General features: G+C 41.5%; 3 protein-coding genes across 5 annotated transcripts in view; all 3 read right to left on the bottom strand.

Moving 5' to 3' along the window:
* Positions 1-3229: 3229 nt before the first annotated feature.
* RB195_009364 (uncharacterized protein) lies at positions 3230-5328 on the bottom strand (the record flags this gene model as incomplete). The annotated part of the gene is made up of 7 exons (XM_064189886.1): positions 3230-3344; positions 3404-3492; positions 3775-3864; positions 4688-4828; positions 4888-5078; positions 5136-5156; positions 5220-5328. The coding sequence occupies 7 exons, from the start codon at positions 5326-5328 to the stop codon at positions 3230-3232; spliced, it is 756 nt and encodes a 251-aa protein (XP_064047469.1).
* Positions 5329-8691: 3363 nt separating this feature from the next.
* Positions 8692-13127, bottom strand: RB195_009365 (uncharacterized protein; the record flags this gene model as incomplete). Its single annotated transcript, XM_064189887.1, has 3 exons — positions 8692-8736; positions 11436-11625; positions 13084-13127. The coding sequence occupies 3 exons, from the start codon at positions 13125-13127 to the stop codon at positions 8692-8694; spliced, it is 279 nt and encodes a 92-aa protein (XP_064047470.1).
* The window catches only part of RB195_009366 (uncharacterized protein), a gene marked incomplete at both ends in the record, with an annotated part of 31566 nt that continues 17112 nt past the window's right edge, over positions 11221-25674 (bottom strand). The window contains 11 exons of one of the 3 annotated variants that reach the window (XM_064189891.1): positions 11221-11364; positions 11424-11638; positions 13168-13240; positions 13384-13520; positions 13577-13693; positions 15700-15753; positions 19858-19886; positions 19960-20024; positions 20073-20168; positions 22538-22643; positions 22705-22837. In XM_064189891.1, the coding sequence (XP_064047471.1) occupies positions 11221-11364; positions 11424-11638; positions 13168-13240; positions 13384-13520; positions 13577-13693; positions 15700-15753; positions 19858-19886; positions 19960-20024; positions 20073-20168; positions 22538-22643; positions 22705-22837 (1169 nt within the window). Of the gene's footprint in view, positions 11365-11423; positions 11639-13159; positions 13241-13383; positions 13521-13576; positions 13694-15699; positions 15754-18460; positions 18597-19857; positions 19887-19959; positions 20025-20072; positions 20169-22537; positions 22644-22704; positions 22838-25674 lie in introns of those variants that run through there. The other 2 variants (XM_064189888.1, XM_064189890.1) reach the window with 2 other exon arrangements.

Consider the following 25674-nt stretch of genomic DNA (forward strand, 5'->3'; position numbering starts at 1 on the left):
ATCTAAATTCGCATTCATACTCACTGGTACCGCCATGGCAGAGCACCTTTTGTATGCGAAAACTCCGCACAAATCCAATTGTCATCAACCTCCTTTTTTTCCTTTTTTACTTTTGCACACAGTAGTCGGAAATTGAGAGCATATTTCTCGATGTGAAAGTACGTCGTAGTTAACTAAATTCCTGACGGTTGTGGCAAAATTGACATGTGTTCCTGGCATAAGCGTGATTTTCAGAATGATGCATCTATGTGAATTTCTCAAAGATTTTTTTTTGGAATGAAGGTTTTGAAGAGAGAAGAATTGACTAAATCTCACTTGGACAGTCCACATCACAATGCATGAAAATCGGTTGAAACTCACATGCTTTTAGAACCAACTTCTTCGAAACTGACTAATTTCATAGTCAGTTTTAGAAGATTCTGTTGGGCGGAAACTTTGCAAAATTTTAGTCCAATGTGTGGTCTAGTTCACATCCTTAGCCGAGAACACCTTTTACTGCCTTCGAAAAAATGTGAAAAATAACGAATACAAAAAAAGTAGCTAGTCGTAGTTTGTTCTACGGAATCGGTGGTCGCTTTGTTAGGGTGTTCCACCTTACACCGCACATCTTCTGACGGTCCAAGATTGTTCGGGTTTGGTTGACCTAGAGATGCAGCTTAAAGGCATCACCTCACGAATCCGGGGTGGTGTGGGTTTCAGATGGGTTGTGTCTATAGTCTGTGGGTCGTAGTGGTGAGAAGGGTGATTCCGCCCATTTCTTCCTAATTGCCGTAAAAAAACGGCCCGGAAGATGCGGCGTGTGCTCAAGGCTGGCGCGCTCCAGTCGCACTCGTTGTAGAAAATAGCGACTGCGGCATAACCCACCTGAAACTCGCACCATCCCAGATTCGGGGGGTGATGCGTTCAAACTGCCTCTTCTGAGAAGACCTTCCAGAAACCGACCACGTCATCTCATTCTTTCTAGTATAGTCACTCATAAAACCATGAGAAATTGGTTATAATAAACAGATTCAAAAAAAAAAAACCAATTGTGTGCTTAATAAATAAATCGAAATGTTATAATATAGTAAATACTAGTAAATAGTACTATAATGGATATTGATATAAAATTCTGCAAATAATTAAAAATATATTATATGACAGACATCACTGATAGCTCACTGGAAGGATTGGAAGTGTGTCAGTACATATGTACACATATAAATTGAAAAGTTAATGAAACTCTCAACGTGTATTCGAAAACCCAATTCTCCTTTTGACAGTGATATTTTTTTTCAATTTTATTTTTGCAAAATGAGACGACAGAAAAAACTTTTTAAAATCATTTTCACACCATTTCCTACTACTTGGGCACAATTTTGTTCATCTACAATAAAGTCGAATGGTTAAAAGTTCGATCCTCACCGTAGTTTTTCCATTTTGCAGAGTGGGAAAAACCACCAATACAGAACGCATTCTAAAAGCATATTCTCACTATTTTCTACTTGCTTCGCACAATTTTACTCAGTGAAAGTGATTACAGACAATGAGTAGGTCGATCTCCGCCGAAATCTTAATTTTTGCAAAATCGGAAAAATTACTGTAAAAAACATTTCACCATTAGTTTTCTTGAAATTGTGTTAAAAGCAATGTTCGCCGCATTTAAATATTATTTAGATGCCATTTTAGTGATTTGCCCAAGCTCTGTTGGAAATTACTGCTGTACTGGCCGGAATTTGTAGGGCTGAAGAAAACATGAATAAGGATCTGAAGAAGAGATAGAGGAGGAGAAGTGTGTCGGCTTTTTGTAAAAGAAGATTCGCACTATGGAACGCTTATAATTTCTTTTTCAGAGACCCTCTGGTTTGTTTTTTGGAAACTAGCTGAAAAAAATTTAAGAATTTCAGCAAATTTTTCAACATTTTCTCAACTGGCTCTCGAGAGAACAGAAGACCACTAGGGAGAAAGTGAGAATGAATTCCTATAGCAAATTCCCCCTTTACAACATACTTGAGACCGAATTTATTCTATAGGCCATGAGATGAGTGATTCGACTTTGTTCGAAGTCATTCATATTCTGAAGCGAGCTGAAAATCTGAGCTTTTTTTCTCGTTGCGAGATTACGGAAGCGCCGCTGAAAAATTTGGTGCTATGTTTTGAGAGCAATGAGAAAACCCTTAAGTGCAAATTTTCTCGACGATTTACTTCGGAATTCAGAAATTTCTACTTCACAATAATTTTAGCTCTAAAACCGGCTGCAGATGTCTTTTTTGCTCAGTAACAGCACCAAAATTGCTTTTTTGGTGATAATAAAAAAAGTTCTTCATTGAATTCAATTTCAATAGGAAAGTCGTATGAGAAAAGTGTTCTATAAATTCTAAACCCTAAAATCATTCATTCGTGGGGGACCGATCCATGACAGTCACAATAAAAACAGAGATAAATCTTCTTGCACCATCGTCTGGCAGTGAGTTCGTGCATTTGGTGCATTTTCAATGGAGTACGTGATGTACTTGATTGGTTGCAATGAAGGAGTGTCGAAGCAATGTTCGAGCTATGAAAGAAATGAAGTTTATCTCCCGAGGCCTATTATTACTCAATACAAAGTTGGATCTGATTAGTTCTATCTCTTCTATATAAAACAATAATACAAAAAAAAACAATAAAAAAATTGCGTTGCTCAGATTTAATGGTTATGGCAGCAAGTCAAATTCATAGGAGGATCAAAATTTTTATTTAGCCAGGTACATCTGAAACACTTTGTTCTGTATTTCATTACCCTCACAACTTGTACTATAGTAATTTACCAGCCTGAATATCCAGCTAATGCCAGACTTCAGACTTTCTGTGGTGTTCGCTTCGCTCCCCTTCACTAATCAATGAAAATTATTAGTAGTGGCATTTCTTGTAGAATTGGAAATCTGTTTCTCTAACAATGCTTTCTCCCTCTTTTTTATTATAAATAGAAGGAAAAAATTTCATAGTTTTCTTTTCTAGTGCATCAGTCCTACATTTGGAAAATATTCAAAATTCAGCTTCAAACAGTCCTTCGATACCAATATAATATAAGTACAATTTGAAAGCACTAGCCAAAGTATTCTTACTACTATATCTTTTATATACTAATATATTATTATTATTATTATTATTATTATTTTATATGCTATTACTATATCTTTTATTCTTTATTACTCGACATAAATAACTAGATGTTCGCTAGATCTTTACTTAATATTCCGTTCTCATTTCATTACAACAGTTCACATAGTCCAGTTTCAAAGTGAGGGACCTCGTTTCTTCCTTCTAAACCGCACTCAGACAATGTCTTCCCTTCTTTGTACATCGGTGAACCAATGCCGTTTCCTCTGAAATTGGAAAATAATCGTTTCGTTACCAGTATCCAGGTTTCACATTCCCTACTTACGGTGGATAGTATTGGCACACAGCCATAGTCCAACCATTGCTGCACTTCTTGATTCCGCAACCCACTGTCAGTGTCTCCGCCCACAATACCTGTGAAAACCCCACACTTTTTTAAAGATGGAAATGGAGCATTTTTCTACCGTAGAGCTCAAAACAGTTGGTGGAAAGCGACCTTGACTTTATTGTTATCCATTGAATCTTTTCGCTTACTGTGTTCGCGTTATTGGTTTGAGGATGATTATCCAGTGCAGGGTATTGCCACATTGGAGATATTTTCGTTGTCAAAATATTTCGAAACCAGTCTGAATGTCCGGGTAAAGCCGGACTTCAGACTTCCTGTGATTTTAGCTTTGCTCCCCTCCCCCCGCTCACCTGTGTTGCATGTCCTATTTCATCTCTATATTCGTTCAATGCTGATATTCCATACTTTGCTATCTCATCAGCCCATGGCTTTGTAGCCGTCTGTAAAGTGGCGATCACCGGAACTCCTCATGAAAATGTATTAGGTAAATCGTAAAAATGTTAGCGTATGCGGTGTTAGATGATCGATTGTAAAAATGTCGTTTTTTGCGCAATAAATCCCACCCACAAAACTGCCGGTGTTGCTCAAAGGGAGCATACCACGATTTTGAGGTGGTGTGGATTTCAGGTATCCGCATACGGGGTCGTAGATTATGGCGACGGGGGTAGTTCCGCTCATCTCTCCCTGCATCACTGCGACCAGCCGCCTCCAAAATGCTGTCTTGTACGACGCCATCTATTGTAACGCTCCTTGCGCCGCCTTCTTCGAAAATCAATTCGGACTGCTTGCAGTGATTCAGGCGAAAGCGGAGCCACCCCGGTATCCACTATCTACGACCCCGTATACGGATACTCCATCTGCAATCCGTACCACCCCAGAGTCGTGGTATGCTGCCTTTAAGCTAGGAAATTTGTAAGACCAAACCCTGCTCGCCCTTTCCTATTTTACTTGCCGGCGTTTAATCTACTGACTGCTCTTCTTTCGAGCATCTCAACAACTTCTAGCTGTCCCGATTCCAGAAAAAAAAACGAACGAATGCTCTAAGCGCCTTTCTCGAGCGAATTTTCCGAAAATTTGAATTCTACTGGAACAGACAATGTTACTGGGTAGTTACTACTTGCATCCGAAGAAGTGCGTTGATGACAGTTGTTCTTAGCTTAATCGATTAAGTTAGAATCCTACCCAACGCTCTCAATGTTTTCGATGAAGGCCAAAAAGTGATACTACCTTTGCGGCAACCTAAACATCGGATACTCGGCTTACATTAGCGGTTTCTTCTTGAGTATGTTCTCCTGTTATACCAAACAGATTCTCGCCCACGCCAGGGTAGTGGGAGTGCTTCATTACGCATTGAACGGTGTTCGCCCACTTTAGGGACGACTCTTCAAGCGAACAGTTGTATTTCTAAAGTTCAGTAACTAATGTGATGACAATATGATAGAATACATAGAAAAAGATTTGACCAGCTGTGGCATTCTCTTAGCTGGCGGGAGCTTTCTAAGTTTCCCGTTTTGCGTGGTAATTTCATATTCTCCTTTAGCAACAATTGATCGATATTTGTTATGCCAGTGTAGTAAATTCTGCCTGGATTTCATTGACATTACTGTTCCACAATCTGAGGGTTCGGAATTCGCTTGACCGTTCTTCGCTGTTGCTGCATGATACCTTGTTGATTCTCCTGTTAATTTGATTACTTTGACGGAATACTTACCGTATCGAGTTGCCAGGAAAGCTGAAAATTTGATTCAATGGAAATAGTACTGTGGATTTATTGGAAAGAATTAAACAAACCTACCTATTCCAACAGCACAGAGAAAGAGAAACACGATAGCGAGTGGTACTCCAATTTTATACTTTAGAGGAATTCCGCTCGCACTGTTGCTGGGATCTGTTGACGAGGCCATACAGATTGTATGTGTAGGATTAACCGCTCTCCACAGCACACGTTACCTCAAATGGGAGTTACTTTGAGCTCTGCTGTTACTTTGTGGCTTAACTTTTATCGATAACGTCTGCAAAGCATACGAAATAGACTTGATCATACCTGTTGCGTTTTCCTCTCACAGCTTTTTTTCTCATATACTTAAAGATAGACTGGTTGCACAGTTAAAGATAGACTGGTTACAAACACGATTTGATACATCTTCCAACCTACGCCCAGGGCAAGGTTAATATGGAACAACAGGAACCTCCAGCATTGTTCTGAAAATGTGGAACGTGTTGACATGATAACAGTGAGAGCTTGGTTCGACAGCAGTAGGTTCGACACCCGGCGGAGTCAGATTTCTGTAAAACAGTTAGAAACTCGAAAATACTCTTCAAAGATGAGGAATTTGATTATAAGTAGTTTTTAGCAGCTCAGATTCTGTACACATCGTTGTCTGGGAGATCACAAATAACTTCGTCATAAGAGGACCAAAAGAATCATTTCAGGTGGTTTTCAGAGAAGAAGGTTTACCTTATGAAACAGCTATATCGCTGCCTTTTCCCACCTCCTAGTCACTTTGGAATTAAGATGGAAAAAATTTCAGATTTTTCGACTTTTCTTCGGGTTTTCCAATCTAAAGTTTGAGGGAACCACAGAGTCCTGGAAGGAGAAGGCTTGCACACAAATATTTTGCAAGTCCCTCTATCCGAATATCTGGGTGATTTTCAAGAAGGTGTACCGCCTTCTTGAAAATCACCCAGATAGCCGAGGATTTCATCTATCAGATGCCGCATCAATATATGTACATATTTTGAGGGCCTCGCCGTTTTTCTAAATTCTTGATAGGACAAAGATGGAAAAAATGCAATTTTTCCCATCTTTGTCCCATCAAAGAAATATTTCTCTCAGTCCTCTTATCACGAAGTTATGGGCGACTTTCCAGGTCTATCTGTCTGCACAGAATCTGAGATTTTTGGTCACTAAGTTCCCTTTAATCCCCTTTTAAACTTCTGATCACTACACATAATTAAATTCTTCATTTTTTAGAAGTGATGTCAATTTTCTGATTCTTTTGCAAAAATTTGACACAGTCAGGTGTCAAACCTACGAGGTCTTTGTTACACTGTCAATTCGTTGCACGAGAACATAATGTTGGGGCTTCCATCTCGTCCTACGCATGAAACTAAATATAATATTCTCCAATTTATGTAGTTGTTTAATATTATATTAATATAACATTTTATAATGTGCGTGATCATCCAACGCTACATAATATTTTGTCCTGGTTTACATGATGTCCTTCATTCACTCCTACCCCACCACCGTACACTCCCTTTTAACCATCTACTTTTAAGAACCCCAAGTGGGAAAATCCCAATCAGACGCTTGACTCTGACTAAAGGGAACTTTGCTGTACCTAATTAGATAGATATCTGATGCATGTTCTGCTAACGGAGAGAGGAAAAAAACACAAACATTTGCCCTATGTCATTAGGGATTCTTGTGGGGAGGGAACAATGTCAGCACCGAAAAATTGCGAAGCGGAATGATTAACGCCAGACAATTTATCCTTTTTTTAAAGGAATTAGTAGTATTACTGTCGTATTAGTAAGTTTATTCGTCTTATTTGTTTGAGGAATATGCTCTGAGCGTTTGTTCTCAAACCTAAAATTGCAGATAGGAAAAGAACGCGTCGGCAAAATGTTTAATATCTTTTGGTCGTTAATTGCTTAGGTTCCATAAGATCTGGTTACTATGCAAATCCAACGCTTTTTTCTGTCTCTGTAACTACTTTATTGAGCACTAGGGCAACCGCTTCGCCATTCTTTCGTTTTGACAACGTTATTTTTCAAGTACAGATACCAATAAGAGAAAACAAACGTATTTATCAGGGACTTAAACACAAAGTCACAGAGAAGTCCTCCTATAGATTGTTCTGTAAGTCTATAGACCATCAAATAAACAGAAAGAATGCACAGTTGATGAGGAATGCTTTCTGCGAAGACGGAGGAATACAACTTGAAGGGTCCATTTGTTCGACTCGACACTTTTTCTTTGTTATGCAATGGAGACGTAGAGTGACACCGCTGTCACGTCTAGTAGGCTTCTCACCATCCACAGAGCCTTGAGGGAAGCCTCCTGAAGTTTAACCGGGGCATACAAATACCTAGCCGATCTTCGCAGCTCCGTCTTACGAGCAGTGTCCCGCCTTTGGGAGCCAGCAGAATATATCGGAAGCAAAGCATAGTTGAGCTGGTCACATTACGAGAAGAATCGATGATAGATTTACTAAAAGAACGCTGGAGTGGATCTTAAGAGATGCTAAACGCCCTCAAGGAGACCTCCAGGACAACGAGTTGGGGTGATGTATTCGCTGCATGGATAAGCCAGCTGAGAGCACAGCTGGATACGGCTGAAGGACCTCGTCAAAGTCACCCACGAAACTTGAGAACATCTAGGATGACAATGACGAGCGAACGAAAAGAGTGGAAAAGATGCTTGGGCCTGCAAATCTAGTGTAGGCGGCCCATCTAAGTATCTAAGTATGATTCACAAGATGTTGTGAGTGCTCTGGACTCTCTGGTATTCGCTACATTCACTGCTACTCATCGATTTGCACCTTACACGCTAGTATGGCAGACAAGCACCATCCATACCTAACCCACCCACTCGTTGCATCCTCGTTTTCTATCTTTCTTTAGGACACAAAGACCCACGTGAATTTAGTCCAGTGGTGTCATCTCTTTTTGTGCATGGTTAACCAGATTCGAAAATTACGACTACTTGTTAGATGATTCTGAGCGGTTAGGTCGACCACTAAAAGTGAGCATCGACAACCTATGGGATGCTGTTGATCCTCCTACTGGAGAGTTGGCGATCCAGCAGCTTCCATCATTCCACTCTTGCGTGTAGCTTAGCGAATATTGGCACTGTCCAGAAACGCGGAAGCAAAAGAAACCCTACGCGCTATCGGCACTCTTAGTTGAAAGAGGGTGGATCAGAAGCCCTCTTTATTCTCTCCTTCAAAAGGAGACTCGGCTTTTTTTGTACGCTCATCGCTAAAGATGGAAAATGATTCTTGTACAAAAACTTTTCACTATGGATTTATCAGGATGAGGTTTCAAGATATCTCCACGTCCTCCTAAAAAGGTGCTCTCCTGCTGATGGTGATTTGGGAATAACATATAGTAATAGGAGCTCGCGGGACCGCGTGTACAGCTCTGATACCTACTTGTTCGTATTGGCCTCGCTTTCACTAGACGTAATGAGACATTTGAGTGTACCCATTGGGAGCGAGTTATATAATCTGCACTGTTATAAGGCGGAAGAATCCTATACATTACAACAACGTGCTGTCGTCCAGCACATCATCAATGCCCACAACCTGAAAAGACAACTGCCTGAAGCAAGCATGGAATCTTTGGCAATAACCGCTCGTTTCTGAACTGCCGAACATTGTTGAATGAGCTCCAACAAACCCCCCTCCCTAACCTTCTGCGATATATTTCTGTGCAGGAAACACACATGAGAGATCGGCCCGCCATCAGCACCGAAAGCTACACCACATACTACGGCGATACTGATGAGGGGAACGTAGATGGTTGCGCGATAGCTGTGAGGAAGGATTACAACAACCTGGTGAAGGAATTTGGCTCATCGTCGTCCAGATACGCCTGTGTACGACTGCGGGATCGCAGAGGACGAAAATTCGAAACGAAAAGAGGACGAAAAAGTTTTGCGATGCAGACTTCTTCACGAAGTGTATCCAGACTCCGCAAAAAGAAACGCTTCTGGTTTTAATGTCGTGCAAGCAATTTGCTTTTGCAGGTGCGGAAAAAGAATCCACGTATAATTTTTGATGGCCCACCTGCAGCTCTGGGTATTTCAGTCAGGAAAAGCGTCTGAGAAGGAAGCTGCGTCGTCAACTGCAGAAAGACCGCGAAAACGAATGAAGGTCAAGAGCGAAAGAGTTTGAAAAAACGAAAGAGGACAAGAACCCGCGGAAAGCCTTTACTAAAACAACATGGCGGCAAGATGAAAAGAAGAAAAAAAAAACCTAAAAAACCTAAACCTCGGCGAAGATGCGACTAATTGCGTCAGGCGATGACAGCCCGTCGATAGTCAAAATCACTAGGAGCTCGTGTCCAAAGGAGCAGTTACTAAAGAACGCACCCACGTTGCCCAACTGCAGAAGCTGAAGGAAAACGTCATTCGTGCATGCGGGCGGCAAAAACTGCTTTTTGCTCTGCTCACGACAACAATGACTGACTACACAAGCTTGACCCATTCCGAGCTGCAAAACTTTGACTAATTGGTGAGCTTGTACCAGCTTGTTTAATGGCCGGACCTCGCATCCTCTGACTACAGGTTTTTCAGCCAGTTGCACTGATGAAAAATGTTCAAGACTGAGGACCAGGTGAGAAATCTATTTTGTGACTTCATCAAGTCCCATCCCTGGTCCCTCGGGGGAAGTCGCTCCAATGTTTTAGTCGAGTAGCAAGTGAGAAATGCTGCATATCTCTGATGTCTCTGTCTGCTACTCTTTAAAATATTCATAATAAGGTGTCCTTCAAAGATTAGATATTCTATCAGCGCATTCTAGATGTCACTGCGCTGATTCATATATTGTGCATATTCGTGTATTTCTGACATCCGCAATTCTGCCAAGAGATTATTGAAAACGAAGGAGAGTACGCTTTACATTAGTAAAAGGTTTCCTTAATTTTGAAAAATAAGATATAGGATGCCATATGCCACATATCTATCTAGGAGATATCCCAATAATTCCTAAGTGATAGAAACGTGGTCATTGCATCAATTCGGAGGAGTAGAAATGGCCTCGAGCCGATTTTCTTCGACGATGTGCTCTCGGCTACAATGAGGTTCTAACTCACGTCTTTTAGGAAGAGTTCGTTGAAAATAGACTGATAGAAAATTGTTTTCAGCACGATTGGATCCTCCATTTGGTGGTTGAGCAGTAGTTCACTGCTTATTTTTGTGAAACTACAGTTCAAAAACTAATCAGTATAATTGAGTTCAAGTCTGACGGAAGTAAGAAGAGATCCTAACAGTCTTTTCACTGTTCTAATCATTCTCAGAATGTTTTTGTCCAAATAAATTGTCGTACTCGGAATCAGCGTGTTCGATTACTTACATCGGCAATCATTCATCGTGTCAAAATCGCAAATTTTCATTGTACCGAATGAGAAGGATAGGAACCAAAAAAGCCAGTGTGATAGGTCCTCAAATGAACAAATCTGGAGGAAAGGTGGCCTATTGGAAGTTTCTAATAGATTTCCTTGAGCTGTTACCAAGATTGGTATTGATCTTCCTTTATTAAACAATAGCTAACGTTTCGGCGTTATCGCCTTCATCAGAACCTGGAAAAAATCAAAGCCATCAGTGATTTATCCTCTCTAGCGCCTCATCACCCAAGAGAAAGCATTCAAACGATAGATAAACTCAAACATCAGCATCAGCTAGTACTTACCTCTTTACCAGATCTGGTTACGCAACAGAACACTACGTACCACAACTATGAGTCACATAGATTTTTTTATAGGGACCTGACGGCCCTAGATCAAAATCCGCATAGGTCTTGATATGGGGATAGTTCGTTTGTGATCGCAATGCACTCATCCTCCCTGTTCATTTTTGGACTTGGCGGTGATCCAAATTGCCTAGTGTTCTGCGTGCTGTGATCTAGGACTCATAAGATAGTATACTAACTTCTACCTCTACATCGGAGTTTTGATGACATATTGTACTGTGTGCTCCGAGTGGGGTGGAGAGTTTAGATTTTGCGAGTCCATCCAGATGCTCCTTGACCCTAATACACAACGGGCGTCCCGTTTCCTCTATATGATCGTCACCGCACAACCTGCACGTGATACGACACCACTCCTGTAACCATGCAGTCACCTTCTCTGCCATAAGGGCAAACCACGCTGCTGGAGGTTGTGCAGAGTCGGTTATACGCACGATTATATACCAGCTGATCCGTTGAGGTTCGCTGTAGGTATTTTCACAACCCTCATGTCATTCTTTAGACTTTCGTAGACAGCTCCGTACCGCTATGCTCACATCATCAGATATGTAAGGTAGACAGAACGGGGATCTTTTCTGGGCCATCCAATACGCTGGATCGTGCTGGGGAGGATGTCGCGCTTGTCGACTTACAGTCTCCAGGTACCCATTGGATATAGCCACTTTATGAGCCAAGTTGACAGACCATGTCTTCTCCTGGGTACTCGATGCCACTCTTACCGCCGTCCTGTACATGTTACCTACAACAGATCTTCTAAATCTAAATTCTCCATCCCACTCGGAGCACACCGTAGAATATGTCTCCGAAGCTCCGAAGTAGAGGTAGAAGTTGGTGTACTGTCTTACGAGTCCGAGATCACACCACGCAGAACACTAGTGGCATTTTTGATCACCGCCAAATGTCCAAAAATGAACAGGAAGGATCAGTGCATTGCGACCACAACCGAACTATCCCCATATCAAGACTCATGCGGGTTTTGATCTACGGGTCGGGCCGTCAGGTCCCTATAAAAACCCTTGTGACTCATAGTTGTGCTACTTGGTAGTCTGTTACGTAACCACATCTAGTAAATGAGGTAAACACTAGCTGATTTGTTGCTGTTTTAGTTTACCTATCGTTTGAATTCTTTCTGTAGGGTGATGAGGTGCTTGAGAGGATAATTCACTGATGGCTTTGATTTTTTCCAGGCTCTGAAGGCGATAACGCCGAAACGTTAGCTGTTGTTTAACAAACGAAGATCAATACCAATTCTGGCCACAGCTCACGAAAATCAATTAAACACTATTCAAAAACAATCAAACATGGGCAATACTATTGCAAATTGTCTGAGCGCATGCTTTGCTCCAGACATCCTCAAACGGTAGACGATTTTCTTTGTGTTAGAGCATAGGCGGACACCCAGTACCACATTCATTTCATGCTAAGGAAGGATAATTATGACACTGATGTGAATGCGACCTCATTCTGCAAGAAAAAAAATCGAAGCTGAAATCCAAGCTGAAAACCCTAAAATAAACCGCAAGGGCAAATGTCTGTGGATAACGCGGGAACTCGCGCCATATTTCGAATTGTTCTTCTGATCCGAATGAGACAGTCGAACTATTCGCCGTCGTGATCTATCAGTCAGCGGTCATGCTAGGCGCATAGAATTTTTAAGTTTAGTTGTAGAGAGGTTTGGTCGTTTAAATTGTAAAATGAATCGCTCATTTCAGGCTCTGAAGAAGGCAATTCTGCGTAAACGTTAGCCAATAAAATTATTTAAAAACCTCGTGTGCAGCTTATCAAAACCAATGAGACATTCAACTATGCTGAGGCTCATTGAAAATCGAACTTTTCAACTTTTTTGTATTACTTTAGCTTCAGCGATTTTTCTTTTGCATTGCTTTTGCATAGCCAAAAACTAAAAACTCTTAGTTTCTTTGATTTATAGAATACAATTCAGGCTAAACCAACTGACCCCTGGTGCAGAACTTTTAATGTAATCTATAAAGATAAGAAGGTCAAGTTGAATATGTGACCTAAACGAACGCCATCAATACACTACTCCACAAAACCGAACAAATTCGTATCGTCCTGCGAAATTTGGAGAGATTTTAAAGAAATCAAAAGTTCCTTTCGAACTCTCTACGGATTGCAGCAGCTATAACCATGGTCAATAGACAAGAAAATGTCTAATTTTCAGACTTTATTTCGAGAAACGCGTTGATTAATCTGACGAATTCGTGCATACACATATGATTACAGTTCACTAAACATCACGTTATATACCGTTACGTTTACGATCCGCTTCTCGAGCGATAGATAACTGCTCCTGAAGTTTTCTTGCGCGAACACGCAGCTCCTAAAATGACATTCCTTGTAGCATGAACGAGCTGACGTCATTACTGTTTTCATATTATTTATTTTTCGTTTTATTATTATTATATTCGATATTTATGATCTGTTTTAAGATCGTTTTCTTCATTCTATTGGTAAAAAACTCACAGCAACAACTGCTTCATGATCAGAGAATTTTTGTTGAATTTGAGCGAGGTTTTGCCCGGCTCTGTCTAACTCAACCTCAAGTTTCTTGACTTCGTTTACCGCGGCCACCATGCGTTCGGTGTTTGCTTGCTTTTGTTCTAAATTTGCTATGATTAATGCTAAGAAAACACGTTATTTACTTTTTAAATTTTACCTGCTGCTTGCTTAATTTGCTCAGTTAATTCCTTAACCTTAGGTGCGTATTGACCGTGGTCTGCGTCTTTCACAGCTGACTGCTTCGAACATGCGGCAGATGATTTGCTACTGCTGACTGCAAAAGCGAACACGTTGTATCTTCCAGATCTATCATTATAAAACAACCAACTAACGAAATTAGGACTACGTGAACTGCCTTCAACAGAGCTAATTTTTGAGATCTGTATTCATGATTTCTTGTTATGCCAACGAGGTTTTAGTAAAACTTTATTATTGACCTGACGTCTCGACAACTTCGTCTTTATCAAAAGCTCGAAAATGGTTCGAGGTCTTTGATGCTATGCATATCCCATCACAATCTCGTTTCTCCTTGTGAAGCCTCGACATCGTTCTAAGTACACTACGCAACAACTCTAAAAAAAACAAACTGACCAGTCTCGCTGACTAGAGCGGCTGGTGTACCACCGCGTCTTTACAGATTGTCACCCAAGGCGAATGAGATGTACGCACTGTGCAGTACCCTTAAGTACTAGTGTGCGGATAGTGTTAAGGAATTGCATGTGGGACAATCTTATAGCACATAGAGCTTCTAATGCCTTCCTAGCAGATATTTCTCTCTCGTGGGTTAATATCGTACACTTCATTTCAAATTCATTTCCATCATGCTTTTCATTCTTGTGGCCCCCTAATGGTATTGTTATGTTTCCACGCCTTTTACCAGCTCTTTGATACGCAGGCTTAGCATCCTTCTAGTTTCTCCAATATACATAAGGAATAGATAGAGAAAGAAAGAATGCATATATAGACTTCCATTCCTTTCCCAGCAGATATTTCTCTCTATATATAATATAAATATATGGATTTCCGTCAGGAACCGAACTATGAATAACAGAACAGAAACGAGCGATTGTAAATTACCAGTGACTTTATGCTGTTCGTAACACTCTATGTGCTATAAGATTGTCCTACATGCAATTCCTTAACACTATCCAAACACCAGTACTTGAGGATACTGCACAGTGCGTACATCTCATTCGCCTTGGATGACAATCTGTAAAGACGCGGTGGTACACCAGCCGCTCTAGTCGGTGAGAGTGGTTAGGTTTTTTTAGAGTTGTTGCGTAGTGTACTTAGAACGATGTCGAGGCTTCGCAAGGAGAGAGGAGAATGTGATGGGATATGCATAGCATCGAAGACCTCGAACCATTTTCGAGCTTTTGATAAAGACGAGATTGTCGAAACTTCAGGTCAGTAATAAAGTTTTAAAGGCATCATCCCACGAATCTGAGGTGGTACGGATTTCAGGTGAAGTATTCGTTTACGGGATAGTAGATCATGGAGATGAGGAGGTGAGTCCGTCCATTTCTTCCCAATTGCCGTAAAAAACGGCCCGGAATATGCGACGCGTGCACAATACTGGCGCGCTCCAGTCGAACTCCTTGTAAAAATTAGGGCGTCGGAACGCCCGAAGCCGCATCTTTCGGGCCCTTTTTTTCTGCAATTAGATAGAAATGAATGGAATCACCTCGTCTCCATAATCTACTATCCCGTATACGAATGCTCCACCGAAATCCGTACCACCACAGATTCGTGGAGTGGTGCCTTTAATAAAACTTCGTTGGCGTAACAAAAAAAACCATAAATACAGTTCCCAGTGCCGAGGTTTCAAGAAGAGAGGACTTGAAGATTGCTAATTTTTGCTTAAGGTCCCTTTCTTGATTGGTTTAATGTTTATTACACCACAAGTCTATTAAATAAAATTATTCTTCCCACTATTCGGATAATTTTTCAGACAAGCCCATCTCAATTCTTTGGTGCTCCTTGTTTCTTTACGGCGTTCAGACAACTTTCACAACAATTATGACTACGTTGAACGACGAATCATGCGAATATCAAGAAATTGTTGAGCAGTTTTTTTAATATACAATTAATTTCCAATGTCAATTTTTGAGAGGCAAAACGTTCAGGTTGGAAGAGCTAGGCAAATATACAAGAAAGAGGGGATTTTCTTTTTGGAAGCTAGAAGCTATGAATATTCTTGGCCAATTTTAGTGAACATAAACAAACGAAAACATAAGGAAAAACCCTATAGAGTAGATCCGAGAAGGACTTCTCACTTACCTGGTGTGAGATCAGCAGAAGACACAGATGATGCACTTGATGCACTCGACGTTACTGAAAATTCATATGTAAAAGATCGTCTCCAATCAGATTTTGAAGGACGTAATTGGAATGATACTATCGTGGGTGTAGCACAGTCGGTAAGATTTTCCCTTGTAACTTCAGCATCGATGGATGGTTCGGACCCGCCCGAATGCCAACCAAGCCTTTCGTTTCTCCGGGGTCGATAAATTTGTAGCAGACTTGTCTGGAAGGACGTGATCGGCTAGTCTCGAAAAGTAATTGTATGTATTAGACACGCGTTCGTAAAACCTCAAACGATTCTGGATTGAAGCGAACGTGATGGCGCATCCCAAACGGATTGGTACGATAGAGACTCTATCCTTTCAGTTGGTGGCTGCTGACAATCAGCACTACAGCATTCAGAAATGTTTGAAAAGTCCTTTTGTGAATCTGATTTGACGGATTTTGTTTTTGGTTTCTCCAGTCACATCTCGAAAACGTTCGTGATGCGCTGAATGTAAAGAAGGTCCCTTATATGTTTACAATCTAACTCAACTACCCTTAGTTCGATCTACTAAGGCGGGGCAGTTAATTTTGGGCTAAAATTTTCTCCGGACTTCTCTTCCTAGTGTTTTTTCCAAAGGGTTGCTTAAATTTTCACGAAATGTTGTGAATGTAAAGGAGATCTGAAGGCATTGCCATCTTCATTCCGATCTCAAAGCTGACCGCCTCTTACTGCTAAGAACCAACCATTCTGCGAAAACGGTTCCTTTTGCTGATGTTTCGCAGGCAGTATTCGACTGAACTGTAGATTTGCTTGATAACCTTGTAACAGCGCGTTAAAGAAACGTGTGCTTTATGTGACGAGGGCGACGGTGACTGTAACGGAGTGATTCTGAAGTCGCCCTGTTTACCAAAGAATAATCTGCATCGGAAGAAGGCTCTGCTTCGATTCTCGGAAAATGTCGGAAACATCACCTACGGGGACGAACACCATCGCTGCTGGTCGCTGTCGATCTCCATTATAAATAACCAGTTTGAACGTCCGGCTAAAGCCCTCGCTCCGCTCGCCGTCACTGATTAATGAAAATAAATTAATAATAGTGACATTTTCCGTAAAATCAGAATTGTGTTTTTCTAACAACGTTTCTTCTTTTTCTAGATGGAAATTCAGGCTAAAGATTCCATAGTTTTCTTTCTCAGTTCTACATTTGGAGAACATTCAAACTTCACTTTTAAACACTCCTTCGATACTAATGTAATATAAACACTACTTGGAATAATTACTCAAAGTATGGGTTTCCTTCTTGTTTCCCCCACAGTTATCGCAGAATGATGCTTAAAATGATGCATAAAATGAAGTGAACGACATCATCGTACTGATAAAGATAGCGTTTTACATCAAATCATGTAAACAGTTGCCTACTATTTAAGCAGCAGTTAACATTCGCGCTTCCACTTTCTGAATAACGGAAGACTCGTAGAGGTGAAAACCAACGCGGAAAGTGGTTATGACTATGAAATGTTTGCAACGTCCCATTTGCATGCACACGAAGTCATTGCGCACCATTTCGATGCCACGAGACCCGTCTCACCCAATTTTGTGGCTATCTGGCGCCGGTGCACCAATACGACGCCGGTGGACCGTCGCACCTCCTTCTATAGGTATCTGGCGTCGAGGGAACAACTCGACGCCGGTGGACCTGTCGCGCTCCATTTTATGGATATCTGGCGTCGAGGGAACAACTCGACGCCGGTGGACCGTCGCACCGCCTTCTGTAGCTATCTGGCGCCGGCGCACTAATCCGACGCCTCTGGATCGTCGCGCCGCCTTCCATAGCTATCATGTGCCGGCGCACCAATACGACGCCGGTGCAACCGTCATACCCCCTTTTCGAATTTCGAGACACACACACACGTGACAGAATAAGCCCATTATTATATGTATATCATGATTAGTGTCTGAGAAAAATAAAAAGGGACCCAATCCCTTACGACACGCACGGACAAAGTTGACAAATTAGATGATCAAGAATCTAAGCGTATTCCTCGGATATGGCTCCAACTGTTCGTCACCTCTGCCACTTGTTGGACCACATCTAAGCGTATTCCTCGGATATGGCTCCAACTGTTCGTCACCTCTGCCACTTGTTGGACCACATCCTCAAGAGACGCAAGTAGAAAAATAACGTCGAAATTAAAGTTGAACTTCACAGTCTTCTTTAAGGAGAAAACTTTCAAATTCTATAGGAAAAGCAATGTGATCTTTCTTTTATTCTGTGACCCCTTAATAATCGCAATGGTGCTCACATTACTGAATGGTGTTAAAAGTAAAGGATAAAGGGTGAAGGTTTAAGGTTTGCGAATGCGTGTATGGCCTATACAATCCTTACTGGGGCCGCCGATGTGTCAGCTCAGTGTTTTTATACTCCCATACTAACCTGGGACCAATGTACCCCTGAGGGATGAAAAGCGTGGTAGGGACTAGTGCCCTTTGTCCATGGCTCGTGCAGTCACAACCGGACCTCCAAAAGATTGTGCTGCACGCACCCGAAGTTAAAATTAAATGAAATAGAAATAAATTGAGTTGTTTTCCACAGAGTACGTCAGGACTCACTGAGAAAATAAATGCTTTCACTTCTAGTTCGGGATTCAGTGCGCAATAATTTCAACAGAAGAAAAAACTGGCACTTGCACAGAGATTCACTCCACTTACTATTTCTCATATCCTTAAGAATATTCCATAACAACAACCTACCTGATCCATAACGATATTCAGCGCCGTTCATTATCTTCGTAACTCCATCTTCTTTAATAATTGCTACTTCTCCTGTGATGTCATCCGCACCAATACCACCGTTGCATTGAGGCATTTTAGCAATATATCCTCCCATTAAGATTGTTATGTGCTGAGGTAGCGACCGAAAGGAGGGAGATCCACTCGAAGAATAAGTTTCTGTTTCTCTGTACTTCTGGTCAGTTCGCGTTTAGCTACGTTGTGAACGAGGATTGAAGTTCACAGAACAATAAGGCCATGTTTTACTTCCTGATGAAAACATTTCCCTTCGTGAGAGGAATTTACAGCCACCTTAGCCTAGGTAACCTAAGTATTTCGGTAATTCATTAGTAGATAGAGTTCTAATAAAGGATAATGACATAAAATAGACAATTTCAATCCTCCAAATCAATAATGAGACACTCAACAGTTCAACTGCCAGCACTAAGCAGTAGATGTGAAGCTTTTACAGGATGCATCGTTAATCACAGGAAGAAGTATTGGGATGATCCTTAAGTTCTGGTGCACCCGTCCGAAAAAAAATCCAGTCAGTTTTTTTTTTCAATTCCACAACATCGAGCAACAATGGAAGTGCTATCGTGTTCTGCAGTGTACTACCACAGTGTGATGAGGTTGTAAAATGCTCCTTCTCTAGAATCTAGGAACTTTCTGAAGACCGCAGCCTGATTCTAAGGTGTCTTTTTGGATCGTCGTCCGTTCCGTCTGGTCAAGCGCTAATGGCGTGGGGGTAGCGGCCATATGCTCCGAATATGGCCATTGGGGCATAGGCATCCAATCGAGCCGTCTTCTGATGCGTTCACCACTGCCTTGTATAAGTCAGTATTCTCGTAAAGAAAGCAGCTCCATTCATTTTTTGGCGAATTTTTTCATCTACGTAATCCAGATGAGGGTATATAAGCGCAGTCGGTAAGAGGTCTCGCTGCGACTGCACAATCGATCGATAGTTCGAACCGCCTTGGTGCCAACCAAGCCTTTCATCGCTCCCGGATCGATAATTTGGTAGCAGACGTGTCTGAGAGGATAAAAAAAAACTGATTTTGCACATCGGCTAGCGCCTACGAGTATACTAAAACTATTGTATAGACCAGTTATACGTTCGTAAATCTCCAACCATTCAAAATTAATGTGGACGTTGTGGTGCATCCTATGCGGATTGATTAACACAAGTCATTTTATCCTTTGCCATTTTCATCAAGACTATAACAGTGCTTTCTCGTGCGCCATGAAAGCAGTTCACTACCTGATCTCATACACCCCCGTCTGCCCATGTCCACGACAGTCCACCCGGTGCAACAGAAGTATGTGTGCCTTCGCTACCCGTTCAATTTTTTAATAATCAAAAACGTAAGTTCACGTGCCTGGTGTTGTATCCAGTGAAGTGGAACAACTGAAAAACAAAAGAATAAAAAAGCAAGTGAGATAAAGTATCTTTCGTAACTGTGAGACGAATAGAAACCTACAGAGTATTGATACGAGTGTTCTGCACACGTTTCGACTCAGTTACAGACATATCTCGCCACGTTAACTTAAAACAGTACTCTAAAGCAGTTCTCTAGTATTCGGAAATAGTCACCTTGCGATTGTTTTCGTCCAACCCAGCAACTTTTACTTGGACCACAAATGAATGGCGTCGATGATGTTTGAGAATATTCAAGAGAATCACTCTAAGCTAAAATAAAATAAATAGAAATGTGGTGATTTCGCTTTTTTTGAAGACGCACCTAATCTCAAAAATAAATATACGGGAATAACTGTAGCTTTTTTTGCGGTTCCTTTCAAATTCATGCTTTACATACATTCTTTAGTAGTTATTGAATGCCTTCAATTGGCTCACCGCAATGGGCCATCGATTGAGACATGGTGGAGAGAAGAGGGGGCGTGTTCCAAGCAGAGAACGAAAGCAAATTGTGGCACGCTTGCCGCTCTAACAAATTCGGCGCGAACTGCACAGTAATATGGTTGCTCCTGGGTTCACATAGCGTGCGTTTAGGTGAGAGTTCAGAGCCACTAGGTGGTTGTCAATTGATTATTTGAAACTTTTCATGACCTCCCTTCTTACATCATTAAATAGTGCTTCGACACGCAAGAATCAATGAGTTTGTTCAATTTTCCACGTGAAGCCAGCGATTCTTTGCGGGCTGTCTTTGGAACTCCTACGTAGTTTGTTCTTCTGGCTTATTCCGCACGTTTCGGAGAGATACAGTGGGATGAATTATTCAAACGGCATCCCTCCTAGGTGTTAAAGAACATACCGTTTCCGGTCATATTTTGCAAGGAATCTTAGAAACACAATTGGCCGTTAGTATGCAAGCAGAAGTTTTGAATATTTTGGGAATGTCATGTCATTTTTTGAATCTTATTTCAGTCCAGTGAGTTGGGTCTCCTCGAACCTCCAACCGGACACTAGACAGATCGAACTCGTGAATGAGTTCTTGAATGAACACTGAACAACAATCTGCGAGAGCGATATACAGTAAACATGCGTTATAGCTTGTTCCGCATTCAACTCCTTCGAGTGTTTGTAGTCGAGTCAGATCACCGTAAAGTCAAGTTGCAAATCCGCTTATCCGCTAATTGGCCTGTTATGATGCATGAACTAAAGAATTCGCAGCATCATCTACAGTAGTGGCAAAGATTGACTGCTCAGACGGCTGCTTTGCTACTTTTGGTCCAAGGTACAATGGAGACCTTTACGCGGAAATCGATGTGGTGTTCTGGCGGACAGGACACGAAAAACATCAACGTCTTGCAACGCCACTGGAGGTGGCCGCAGAAAATCGTCTTCGCTTCTTTGGTTTTGAGGAGACCAGCAGATCGCTTTGTTCAACGTGTTTAGTTCTGAATGTATGTATGAAGTGTCTGTAGGGGTCATCTGGAAAAGGCCACCTGGCTGAAAACAGGACTTCTACACTGACAAAGGGCGTGAGGACGTTCAGCTTTGATAGGCAGTTCAGGGGGAACTTATGGTTTCACGGGATACGGAGTAGAGGCGAATCTATTGATTCTGTGCGAGATCTCGCAGAAGATCGAGAAGGACGGGAAGGGTTATCTTCGAGAACGACACACCTTGGCCAAGATGCGGGCAATCGCGCCACGCCTTAAGATCACCCTTCCTCCTCCCGATTAAAGGCATCACCCCACGAATCTGAGGTGGCACTGATTTCAGGTGGAGTATTCGTATACGGGATAGTAGATTATGGAGAGGGTAGGGGGGGGGGGGGTTGATTTCGTCGATTCCTTCCTAATTGGCGTAGAAAACGGAATGTAAGATGCGGCGTGTGCACACTTCTGGCGCGCTCCAATCGAACTCGTTGTAGAAAATAGAGCGCCGGAACGCTCGAAGCCGTATCTTCCCGGCCGTTTTTTTAAGGTAATTAGGAAGAAATGGACGGAATAACCCTCTTTTCCATAATCTACTATCCCGTATACGAATACACCACCTGAAATCCGTACCACCTCAGATTCGTAGGGTGATGACTTTAAGTCAAGTAATATTTGGACCATCTTATAATCTCTATTCCTACGGTCTCTGCACTATGCTGCTTCCGAAGAGTTTTTGCACTGTTTCCTCTTCATATTTCTTTCAAGGCTCTACCCTAAACGGAAATATGGGTTTTCCTGCTCGGAACAGCAGCTCGAGACGGAAGATAAAACTGTAGGAGGAAAATGCGTGCACATGCGGAACCTAAGCCGTTTTCTAAATACGCAGAAAAAGAGAGACTTTTATGTTCACTTTCTCTTTCTTTTGTCCATCAAACGTGAAGAACGGCCAGATCACTGCCTACTGCTCTCACCACAGACGCTCCAACTACACAAGTTTTCCAGTCGTGCGGTTTAACTGCTTCTTACTGTATATTTGTGTAGGACTGTAAACCTTAGGTGGTGGCGCCAACTTCAATCCTAGTATTACTCGTTCCATAAATCAAGCTGTAATAACAAGGAGACAAAAGTTAGAATGTGTGTTTGTCTTCTTAGTTACTTTTCATTATCTCTTAACATTAAGTCCTAGGAAACACTTAGAAATCCCTTGAAACTCACGTCAACTTTTTCTTGTTTGAAAAGAAATCCTTTGTTTGGCGAGACAACGTAGCGAGTCGGAGCATTAGAAAGTACACGCCAAGCAATTCGATCATTGGAAATATTTCTGGAAAGCTCAAAGAAGTTGAAGAGGCAGTCAGATATTCGTAGAAATCGGTTGCACTCACGTGATATTCAACGACTTCTCACATGGACTGTTTGGTGGCCCATCAAAAACAATTATTAAGGGGTTCACATTGACGAGACGAGATGGAGGAGGTGTGGTCGCTGGTTTTTGCAGAAATGGTGGTACAACATTATCTGGAGAAAGGGAAACAGCTCTAAGTTTTCAGCATTTTCCAGCAGGTTTGTCCCACAAACATTATGAATACGATTTTTTTGATCCTACATTTTTTTCCAAGATCTTCAGAACTTCTATCATGACTATCATGATATAGGAGGTGAACGGCGTCACTAGGAAACTATCATATAGGGGGATCATTTCTCTGGTTTGCTGCCAAAACTTCACATTTTTTGCCGATTTTTTGTGAGTAGACGTTGCTTAGAGCGAGTTGATAGCATCTATTTCTTGGTAATCTAATGGTGATTAGAGACAGGATACCACGAAAAGGATCTTCCCTTGATTCCTGATCGAAAAGATAAGGTTAGAGGTGGAAGTAACGAGTATAGTCTGATCACGTGATATACACGCTCAACTTCCGCAATCTTATTGATAAACCGCATGTCATATACCTCCGAGATTGAATTTGCCTACGAGGCACCTTAAAGGCAGCATACCACGAATCTGAGGTGGTGCGGATTTCAGCTGGAGTATTTGTACACGGGATAGTAGATTATGGAGAGGAGTGTGATTCCATTCATTTCTTCCTAAAAAACCCCTCCGTAAAAAACGGCCCGGAAGATGCGCGCGTGCACAAGACTGGCGCGCTCCAATCGAACTCGTTGTGGAAAATAGTGCGCCATACGCTCGAAGGTGTATCTTCAGGGCCGTTTTCTACGGCAATTAGGAAGAAATGGACAGAATCACTCTTCTCTCAATAATCTACGATCCCGTGTGCGAACACCCCACTTGAAATCCATACCACTCCAGATTCGTGGGGTGATGCCTTTAATACGCGCAACCGATTATACGCACCGGTTTTCTCAGTACCGTATTCACTGGTTATGCTCGGATATCCTGCTCAGGGGTGCTCACTGATGTTCTACTACTCGATACCAGTCGCAGCATTGGTAGTGCGTTTTAAGGTACACCATAAGAAAACTCGAAGTTGAAGAGCCTTTTTTACGCAGTTTTTCTAGCCTACCAAGGTCAGTAGTACGTTGAATATTTCTCAACAGGAAGTCGTAAGTGAGAGCAAGAGGAGGAATGTAAGAATTCATATTCGGCACTTGACATTGGAACAGAATGATGTAGTATTTGAATAAATGTTTAAGGAAGACTCGAAAATTGCTCAACGAAAATAGTTCAGTGAATATGAGGTAAAACACGTTATAAAAAGATCTTATTTGTTACACTTCTGGTAATGGAATTAGTGTGCTCCTTGAAGCAATCTTGAATGCACTTGATGGACGACTCAGAATTTTCATACTGTTCTTAGCTATCCTTGATAACGTCGGGTTCGGTTTGCTGGATCAAGCCAAGACGTATCCGGTATTTATAGTTAACTGTTACTATGAAGACAAACAATCGAAAACTTAAATAATAATGATGCATTATAAATTACTCGGAAAAGTTGTGAAGATAACCAAATGGAGAACGAATTGATTGAAATGCGCGTAATTATCTAAAAGTGTTTGCTCTATTGAAAAATTAACTTATTCTCACATTCATCAAATCTAAGCACTACAAATTTCTGGGTAATTATTCAATAAAAAAAGAATGGAATCACAAAAGGTGATTATTTATCGAGTACTTGTACGTGTAAACCTTTACTAGCCTCTCAAGGATTTTTCGGCACTGAGATATAAATGGTTATTTTATCTTACAAAAGTCTGCAACAATTTTGCAGTCATTTCCATCACTGTTCTATGTCAGTCACTAAAATCACCTCCGAATCGCGCGCAGGTTATGGTTACTCTATTGCTCATTTTTTATTTTTATTCATCTATATTTATTCTACTTATTGTTTATCATATTAGTCTATTTTTAATTGCTAATTAACCTTTTAATCTAGTTTTTTGAAGTTATATTTACCGTATTTACTTTTAATTGCTACATGAGCGACTATATCAGAAAGAATGGAAAGGAGCGGGCAGCGTTTTTGGGGAGATTGTATCCGAACTACACGCTTGAACCTGATTAAGAGGAGTTGAATGTAATCGCGAGGAATCTTTAGGTCTTTAATCATCCGATTTGTCAAATTTGTCCGTGTATGCCGTGAGGGACGTAAACCCTTAACCTCGTATCGCGCGGATTCGCCACATCGTCAATTTCGTGGTGTGTCGCCTTCAAAGCTTATAGGGATTTCCGTCGAGTTGACACTAGTTGTAGAGGGCTCAGACGACGCAAGAGCTTTTTTGTGTCTGAATTGGCCTGCTGAAGGAAGAAGGAACAAAAAAAAACTCTTCTACGTCCCTTACTCGCAAACATTGTTCCGAACTCACGACAGAGTTCTTCCTCCATTTCAGACTCTTGCTAAGATGAATGATAAGGAGTGAAGTGTCTGGCGTTAATAATTCCGTTTGGAATGCGCCAGCGTGTCAACTCAGAATCATCTGAAATTTTATGGAGGATTTCTACGAATTTTAGTCTTCTCTGAGAAAACTTTGGTATTCTTTTATAGACAATGAGGGATGAAAAATATTTTTGATTCTTGGTTGGTGTCAAATGATTGACCGTGCAGCTACCGAGGCCTCTTCTACAAACTCTGCTTCTTCATACGCCCTTCTCGTGAACATCATATTGATCACCTTGACTCCCGCTGTTGTTCCAACTGGTAGAACGGGCGCCAGTAATCCTTCCATTTGTCGCAATCACGTGCCAGAGTCGCCCAATGGTTTCGCCTTTCGCGTGGGACACGAAGAGCATCGAGTTTTTTTCAAGGACTTTGCGAAAGACTTTGTGTTCATTGGGCCGGCGGTCTTTCTGAAGTACTCTTAATATCGCGTGGAACCCAGTCGCTCACGGCTCTGGTCCA

Source organism: Necator americanus, chromosome III (genome assembly GCF_031761385.1).
Source record: "Necator americanus strain Aroian chromosome III, whole genome shotgun sequence".
NCBI classification, from domain to species: domain Eukaryota; kingdom Metazoa; phylum Nematoda; class Chromadorea; order Rhabditida; family Ancylostomatidae; genus Necator; species Necator americanus.